Source organism: Bos taurus, chromosome 13, assembly GCF_002263795.3.
Source record: "Bos taurus isolate L1 Dominette 01449 registration number 42190680 breed Hereford chromosome 13, ARS-UCD2.0, whole genome shotgun sequence".
In the NCBI taxonomy this organism is placed as follows: domain Eukaryota; kingdom Metazoa; phylum Chordata; class Mammalia; order Artiodactyla; family Bovidae; genus Bos; species Bos taurus.
Window position 1 is genome coordinate 36,021,433 of NC_037340.1, and position 9,590 is coordinate 36,031,022.

At 47.6% G+C, this 9,590-nt stretch overlaps 1 protein-coding gene across 1 annotated transcript; it reads right to left on the reverse strand.

The window, feature by feature from the left end:
* Positions 1-257: 257 nt before the first annotated feature.
* BAMBI (BMP and activin membrane bound inhibitor) lies at positions 258-7,145 on the reverse strand. Its single transcript, NM_001046309.1, is given in 3 exon segments — positions 258-2,233; positions 2,993-3,280; positions 6,769-7,145. Coding segments are annotated over 3 exon segments (783 nt in total). The 5' UTR covers positions 6,845-7,145; the 3' UTR covers positions 258-1,814.
* Between the last annotated feature and the right edge of the window lie 2,445 nt (positions 7,146-9,590).

A 9,590-nucleotide genomic window follows, 5' to 3' on the forward strand; every position in this document is an offset into this window, starting at 1 on the left:
ATAAGAACACAGAAGAGACAAGAAGCCTTTTAATCTTCAAGCCCCAAAACTACTGTAATTTGATCTAAAGCTTGAAAGAGATGGTGAGGGCAAAAATTTCACCAACTGGCCATTTTGATTCCTTCTCTTCCCTTAGGTTTGGAGAGTTAGGGCCCCAAATTCTTTAACTCTCTCAAAAAAAATGGATGCACAGAAAATGTAACACTTTATGAACTGTAAGTCACACATGCAAGAATTCTCAGTCTCAAAAAGCACAATATGAATGCCGTCATTTATTAAAACTCATATTTATTCCATAGCCTAATTTATTTGGGGCTGTGGCTTATTAGTTATTAAATAACCTAGGTATTCATTTTTAGACTACTCATTTCAACTCAGATTCTTCCATCAACTGAGTGACGGCACCTGTCTTAAGGGACCCAAAGTATGCTGATCATAAAATATCCCCGAATATATGCAAAAAATCCTTTTTAACATTCATAAAAGGAAACCCCACAGGTACTCAAATATGCAGGCTATAGGTTAATTTTTAAGCAAAAGTTTCAAATATACAAAAGAATCAAGAAAAGAACCTACAAATTATTCTCATATTTAAGATAATAATAAAGACCCATTTTAGAGGAAAAGTACACATCTGGCATAGCTTTAAATTCAGGCTGGGCTTTATTGCCAAAGTCCTCCAGGAGTGGAAACACTATTATTTAGTGTGTTAGTGGCTAAAATCAACAGTCTATTTGATTATATTAATAAAAGAATCATTTGGGGGAGAAATTATTATTTAAATCTTAACTGATGTATAATGTTCACTATTGAAAATCTAAGATTGAGAAGTAAAAAAAATTTATCATTATAACACTCTGTTGAAGGAAGGTTTAAAAACTACAAGCATGAGACAATAATGTTTGGCTAATTTGGGGTCCAAAATATTTAATTAAGTCCAGAATAAACTGATGAATTAATTAACAGTAAAAGTAGACAGTGATTAACTTTGAAAAAAAAAAAAAAGATTCATTTAGTAGGCTTTTTTCCTTTTCTGATGGGAGGTAGAGACACATTTAAAAACAAATTCCAGAGCACCTGGACCAAGCTGATAAATATCACCTTTTGCTAAGGCAACTTCGGAAATTGATCAATGATATCTGACTCCGGTATAAATAAGTTTCCAATTTCTCTTAGATGAAAGCTAAAACCAGAATTATCCTAACAAAAAACTGTGGGTAAGACACTGAATGATGGGCAGTACACATTTAGAAATTCTCCACGCTGTAAGAAAACAACACATTGGCCATGTAAGAACAAACAAGATCTTGGTCTTGTTAAGAAAAAACAGTCAAGCCAAAATCTATAGTTGAGATCCTACACTGAGCAATCATAGGTCTTCAGTTGTATAATTAACATGTAGTTCCTTGCCCTTCCGGCTTAGTTTTTAATTTATGACAAGACACCACTAAATTTCAGACAAAATATATATATATATATTTTAAATCTTTACAATAAATCCAGATGTAGGAGCTTACAGAGAACACATTTGTTTATTTAGGTACTCAATTCTAGCTCCCTCTGGATGCATATAACCCTGGTAACAGTGTACAGAGTCCTCTCTTTGCTTTTTAATAATTTTAAAGGAAATAATACATTTTGACTGTATTTAAGTCTGTGCAAATAATCCTTCAGAAGAAATAGCCAAGATGCTGTTTGCAGAGGTCATTCCATCTCTCGCAGATGATGACGCGAGTTAGTTTTTTCTTCAGATAAAGTGCTCCCGCCCAGCAGAACTCAAGAGGGTCCCAGACATCCAGTTCCGTGAGGCCCAGTCATACGAACTCCAGCTTCCCGTGCCCGCTGTACATGCCCCAGTGCACAAGCGACAGGATGCGGTCGTGGCTGAGGTCGGCTTGTCTCATCTTATCGCAGGTCAGACAGCAGTTCTCATGGCCACTCACGGGCACCATGCACTCCAAGTCCAACTTCGCCACCTGCCCCTTTTTGGAGTGGTGTCCATGGAAGCTGTAGTGCAAACGTGAGAGCATCTGCTGCCGCTGCTCCTGCAGCCTCTTGTTCTCGCTCCGCAGCATCCTCAGGGCCAGCATAATTAGCAACACCAGGATCAGCCCCCCAGCGATGGGAACTGCGATCACTGCTGCCCGGAACCACAGCTCTTTGGAGGACGTCAGCTCCTGCACTTTGGTGATGAGGTTTCTGTTACCATCGTGCTGATACCTGTTCCCTTGTCCTAGAGGGGGCACAAGCAAACCCATCAAACATGGTCACCCCTTCCTGGAGCTTTGCGAGAGCATCTCTCCTTTTAAATGCGGTACCCCCCCTTAAAGGAGATCAAACCAGTCAATCCTAAAGGAAATCGACCCTGAATATTCATTGGAAGGACTGATACTAAAGCTGAAGCTCCAATACTTGGGCCACCTGATGCAAACAGCCGACTCACTGGGAAAGACCCTGATGCTGCAAAGGATTAAGGGCAGAAGAAGGGGATGACAGAGGAGGAGATGGTTGGATGGCATCCCCAACTCAATGGACATGAGTTTGAGCAAACTCCAGGAGATGGTGTAGGACAGGGAAGCCGGGCGTGCTGCAGTCCATGGGGTCACAAACTGTTGGACACAACTGAGTGACTGAACAACAGCAATCCCCTTAAACAGAGGTTTCCGATTCAATCAACATTTAGAACAGAAATGCTGCCCAACGAGGCAGAGGAGCTTCCAAAAACATTTGTTTATTTTGATTATTAATGGCCTTTTAATGGCTTCAAAATATTGGAAAAAAACAGGCAAAACCTATTATGCAGACAGATATCTAGGGCTCAGGCAGACATGAAAGTCACTCAGTGGAGATGCATCTTTGCACCCAGCCTGGCTTCTCCCTCAGCCGTCTCTAATTACATCAACAACAAAATCAATAGCAGACAGACAAAGCCATGGCTGTCACAAGCCTAGAGGCCAAGCGAGGGTTTGGTCAGAGGGGGTGCCACTCCTACCTGAGGCCTCCCCCTTGGGCGGGGTGAGGACATCCTGTAGCCCCCTATAGTTGCACATGTCTTCGTGACAGCACTCCAAAGAGGGCAAGGGGCTGCCGGAGTGGTTGCGAGCCTGTCTGGCTTGGCAGATGTCCGCTGTGCTTGCCAGGGAGTCCAGGCAGCCATGGGTGAGCGGGGAATTGATGTTCTGAGGATCCAGAAGTCTGGAGAAGCAGGCGCTCAGCTCAGATTTACACATGTAACCAGTAGCCACGCAGTGGGCTGCATCACAGTAGCATCTGATTTCACCTGAAAATGATGGGCAATTGCATCAAATGGCTTCAGAGACCAGATAAAGCATCAGCTTCAACAACTGTGCTGTGCTAAGTCGCTCAGTCATGTCTGACTCTTTGAGATCCCATGGACTGTAGCCCACCAGGCTCCTCTGTCCATGGGGTTCTCCAGGCAAGAATACTGGAGTGGGTTGCCATGCCCTCCCCCAGGGGCTCTTCCCGACCCAGGGACTGAACCTGTGTCTCTAAAGTCTTCTGCATTGACAGGTGGGTTCTTTACCGCTAGCGCCACCAGACCCCAAATTTCGAAGACATTCACTTTAGGGAATATTCAGCTGAGGGCTTAGAAGGGCTGACCACATGGATCCCTAAAGCCCCTTGTGCAAGTCAGTGCTCGAATCCCAAGTCAGGTAAATATCATCTTAGAACTGTATTAATCCACATAGCAGAGGATGAAAGTTCAGTGTAGGATAAGCTAGCAAGTAATTAAAAACACTTTTGTCTTTGAAGCAAAATAATCATCACCAGGATTTCTCCTACTGTAAGGTAAATTACATTATTGACTTGTTTTAATCCTACATGACCATACAACGTAAAATGCTAGGCTTTTTGATTTTGTCAGTATAAATATTTGATCGGAACTGCTGAATTGTTTACTACCTCGAAGGGCTGTGCCAAGGTTTAAGAGCTTTCGCTAACACCTTATAAAGTTATTAACTAGAAACACAACAATCTAGAAATTGCTCTGGTCAGGAGGTTTTAAAACTATGAAACTGGGCAGCTATTTGCAACCTCTCTAGAAAAGGCAAACTTTGCCTATAAAGATCTGTTCATGCAGGGGAGCTTTTAGTCAGATATTGTAAAACAGGAACTAGGCAGTTTACAATTAGTGGTTTGCTTGCCAAAGTCAATTTCTTTCAGCCCAAATGGAAAGTCATAAAACTGGGGGCAGGGAGGAGGGGGTGAAACTGCAAGGCTCCCTCCTCCCCCCACCCCTCAACTCCCCAGTTTTATGTGTAATTCAACATGGGATCTAAAACGGGAAACATTGAAACTGAAAATCCTCTGCTGCTTGAATGAAAAATCCTTAAGGAAACCTCAAATTTTTCTACAGGAAGTGATTAAAAGTTTCCTTTATAAAACTTAGTTTGTGAGTTGCAAGCGGGTTAACATTCTGCCACAAGATCTGAGACTTCCATGTCAATTTCTGGTTGAAACAATCTGGGGCTGGGAAAGATCACTCACATGATACTTGACCTGGTGGACCTCGGCCACTGTCACAGGCCACGGCTGTAGCCTGCTGTGAACTGAACTCAGGTACATGCCTCTCCCCAGCTTCTCCATCTGAAGTCTTAGTTACAGAAACCAAAGCTCTGAAACCAAAGCTCTGAAATTAAACACCAACACCAGGCACTGCTGCTCTACAAATCTCCTCCCAGCCTCACCTTTCTTCTTTCTCCTCCTTTCGTGAATGCCTGAGTAAGATGTCTCATTTAATTATCTGTCCAAATTCCATGCCACCATAAGGCTCCTAGTGCTTCAGTTCTTTAAAAAAAAAAAAAAACCCAGCCAACTAAACACAGATCTTTGCCAACATGAGTTTCACTGTGCAAAGCCAGAGGTCCTCCTCCTGTCCTAGGTCTGGGCCAGGGTCCCTTCCCTTCTCCAGTAAATAAGACCTATCCAGTTAGAATCCTGCTTTGCACAAGTTCTTTACTCCTCTCTCCAAGCTTACCCGCTTTTTTTGCAGAAAGCTCACTGATTTTAAACGGGTGATGACTGAATATCCCTAAGTCTGACAAATTCCACATATAGGTTGAAAGAAGAAATAAAACAGATTAAAAGTCCATGTTGATCCCATGCACTTCAGACCTCATGCAGAAAAAAAGAAAGCTGAATACAAGCAAAATGCTGCTTAAATGTTTATGAGAGCCTATTTTAAAGACTATATTTTCAATGACCTAAAACAGTCTAATAAAAATTTGACAGGTAACTAGGAAAGTTCTAACAACTTTTTTTTTTTTAATTGGAGCCACATTGGAGCAAGTTGAATAGACTTTTGTGTTACTGTATTAAAACTATATTTCTGCCGTTTCATAAAGTTTCTTCCTGTGGCATGCGAAAAGGCCAGGAGGGGACTGGTATTTTGAAGCAGGGAACAATGCTCTTCTGTCTGCCCCCCTTTCTGGTTACTGTACGTGGTGATTAAACAAAAATGTCTGCTTCAGTCAGGACGGCTACAGGAGAGGCTGCTGGCTTCTTTTAAAGCTTTTGAAGTCCGCAGCAGTCAGAAACCTCTGATCCCCTAATTATATCATTATCAGGCGCATAGTTTCGGTATCTGTGACTTATGTCAGCCGCGGTCCGGCCCCGTTCGGCCGGTCTTTGATAGACCGGGAGGCTTCCCTCTGCAGGCTGCTACGAGGGCTGTTATTTAGGGTTAATTACAGCCTTTCTTCCAAAATAAATAAATACTGTAGCACATCATCTCTGCTGGCCCGGCTGATCCTTCAACCTCATGCCTGCTACATGGCAATTAGAGTAAAGGGGGCGGGGGGGTTGGTGGTGCAAAAGCTAAAAATGCCTCCTATTTTTAAGAAAAATTATCTGTTCACAGGACAAACAGTAGGCAGAGTTCGTGGCAGGGGAGGTGGAGGGCCCTTGAAATTCAAAAGAGTGTTGTCTGGGTTATTTCCACCTAAAAGGCGAAAGCCTGCAAAGGAAAAAAAAAAAAAAAGAAACTGACCGCTGCAAAAAAAAATTTTTTTTTTTTTTGAGTAGCGTTTATAAAATATGATGTGAGTGGGAAAAGGGACCGCTGACGCAGTCCACACCTTCCAGCCCCCAAGCAGTAGCGCTGCCCACACCGCTGCACGCGGACACACACCTGGGACACCTACACGCGGGGAGGCACCACTCGAGGGCTCACAAAGACAGTAAGACACACACACACAGACATTCACGGACAGAGACATTTAAACACGGAGACATTCCCAAGTGAAGATGCTCCAATACAGAGAGACACACAACAGACACACAAGTGCACTCATGGACAAAAACACTCAAATACAGACACACGTTCACAGCAGAGACACATTCAAATACAGAGTCGCGCACACAAACCGAGACACTCGGACTCAAACCGGGACACACACACGAAACACTCGGGCACGGTGCAACGGGGGGCGGGAGACTGCGGTCCCTCCCGGCCACTCCCGCCCCACGCCGCGGCTGCAAACTCTCAGAAGTTTACGACCGACAGATTCGCACAAACAGTTTGACAACCACTCGCCCCGAGGTCTCACACCACCTCCACGCGCTCGGCCCCGGGACACCGGGGTGGGCGGGTGGACCCGAAGCCACCGCCGCGACTTCTAAGAACAGACAACTTGTCGCGACCTGCTGGCTCGGCGCGGGAGGCCGCCTCTCCCGCCGCTAACAAAGCCCCGGGACCCCGCGGCCCTCCCCGGGGAGCTCGCGCCCCGCCGGCCGGCGGGCACCCACCTTTGGTGAGCAGGACCGCCATGGCGCAGAGTTCAAGCTGCAGCCAGATGAAGATGTAGCTGGAGTGGCGATCCATGGACGCCCCCCTCCACGGCCCCGGCGCCCCCGTCGGCTCCCGGAGCCGCGGCTCAGCTGCAGCCTACGGCTCCCGGCGCGCGTAGTGCATGGGTAATGCCCGGGGCGCGGGGCCGGGCCGCGGCCGGAGCATGGAGAGCGGCTGGATGGGCGCGAGGGGCACGGTCCGGTTCCGCAATCCTGGCTCCCTCCGCTCGGCCCGACAGCTGGATGGGCTTCAGGCTCTGCTCTCGTCGGTCGGCCACTCGGCAGAAGGAACCAGCAACCCAATGCGCAGACACCGCCCGCCCCGAGCTCCCGCCTGGGCCGGCCTGGGTCCGACCGGCTCCGCGCCGTAAATAGCGCCCCGCGCCGGGAGCCAGCAGGCCCCGCCCCACTCCGACTCCGCCCGGGCCCCGCCCCTGGCGCCGTGCGATTGGCCGCAGGGCTCCAGCCGCTCCGCCGAGGGGCGGGCCGGGCGCGGGCGGAGAGCTCTGCCCCGCGGCTCCGAGCGGCGCCGGCGTCTGGGCTGCGGGCGGCGCCGGCCGTCTCCCGCGCTCCCCCTCGCGGAGGCCGGGCGTCCGTGACCTTAGGGAGCCGCGGGTCGAGCTCGGCCTCTGGCCCTGCCTTTGGCCCCTGCTTCAGGGATCCTCCCCACCCGGCCTCAGGCCGGCGCGCCCCAACGTGTGGCTTCCTCTTCGTTTCCCCGAAACTCGCGAGGGACCCGCGTGGCCGCCTTTGGACCCGTCCCGCCGCGCGGCTGCCTCGGGAGCCCGGGGAAAGCCGTGGCGGACCCTAGAGTGAGCCCTGCCGGCCTGCGTGTGCCCGGGGAGGGCCGCAGGGCGCGGGGCGCTCTCCGCCTTTCTCCCCCTCCCCTCTGCGCATCCGCCTCGCTCGCCCGCCCTGTGATCAATAAAGCCCAGACAGACAGAGACTGTTGATCAGCAGGAGCCGCCGAGTTCTCCTGGGTAGACGGGACGAGTAGCTGGCTACAGACACTTAACGAAAATTAGCAAATCCAAAAGCACCCGGCGCCAGCGAGACGACACAGGCCGAGACTGACACTCAATTAACCACCCCCCAAACAGTCGCAGGCAAACACAGCGGCTGACCCTGATCAATATCAGCCTGGCGGTGATCTCCTTTCTGAGATGCTAATTCATTTATTAGAAGTTGGGGGGCTGCCCGCCCCAGCGTACCCAAAGGCGGTTGGGGGGTGGCAGGATGCTGTTTTTTGTTTTTGTGGAAGTGAAATTCAGTTTAAAACTCTTATCTGAGGGCAGCTCTTTCCTCCTCTCTCCCCAAAACCTGGGATTAACAAAAGTCAACCATTTGCAAAATTTCCTTTTAGGATCAGCCAACATTTTGCGACCTGATAACAATGTCAAGGAGTGGGGCGGGGAAGAAAGGCGCATTTAAAGTTAAGGCAGGAGGAGCAGTCAAACCTTGAGGACTAGAGTGCAGAAATGAGCTTTAAGACTAAGAAAAACTATATATATTTATGTATATATGTCTCTAGGACTGAAAATTCAGGCGAACCTTGAAAAGTTGCTGGAAGTCCACAGAGCTTCAGAATGTAGTTAATGAAATTGCCTTTGAAAAAGAATGTCTATATGTAGAAAAATAAAATAATTTCATAAACTGATGTTCTGCCCATTACTTCACTAGATCAAAATTGCATCTAAAAGAGGAGAGGGCTGGTCCAGCAGAAGGTCAAAGAGGAAATTAAACTGGTTAGGGCACCAGGTAAACAGCAGGCGGTTCTTTAGTTGGGGGAGTGGTCGAGGAGGGGAGCTGCCCAGCAGCCCTGAGGAGGAGTTTGATTAGCACTTCCTGACATCTAATTCCTTGACAAATTAACAGTTCTAAGGGGTTTATGCAGACAATACTGTTCTTGTAATGACACACTCCCTTTAACTCTAGAGTCAATTATTAGCTAACAGGAAACTTGGAGTATATTCATTCAACTTTTGGACCGCCCATTGTAGTTCAGCCTCACAGTTTGTGCGTTAAAAGTCAGGAACTAAAAAGTAAATCACAAACAATGGAGCTGGCAGAAAATAGAGATTATGAGCACAGTGGTGATGCATAAAGAAAGCAGAGGGAATCAGCCCAGGAAGACAAACAAGTCCAGAAGTTCTACTGGAAGCAGTGACATGTACCATGACTCCTAAAGACTGAAAGAATTGGGAGGGGACCATTACAAGCACAGGGGACTCCAGGAACTTGGGCATGATTTTCATTGATCGCACTGGAGCGTGTGGGTGGTAAGGAGGGGGTGGGTGGATGGGAGGACAAGCAATTCTTTATTGCTGGAGCATGAAACGTGGAGCAAGGAGTGGACAGAGATGCACCAGGAAATAACCATATTTACCTGTGATACAGATAAAAATAACTTTTTAATGGAAGAGGGTGTAGGGGGATGTGTTGATGAAAGTCATATTGTAGTAAACACTTTCTGAGTGCCTTCCCAGCCCTGTTCAGAGACTGTCCATTTTCTCTGGAGTGGGCATTGGCCGCCAGCCTAGGGCCCTCTGCCCCTCTGACGATAGCTTGTCACATGACAGTTGGACAAATTAGGTTCTCTCTTTTGGGTTTTTAGACTGAGATGCTAGTCAATCTCTAGAGGTCACTTCATGGAATACAAATTCAGAGTCCATCTGTGTGCAAAGCAAGAGGAAAAAAAAAATGACAGATATGTAAGGCGGCACAGATGTTAACTATAAGGTCCTCTTGTTACTTAAGTTCTTTTACTTTTGACCCAAAGG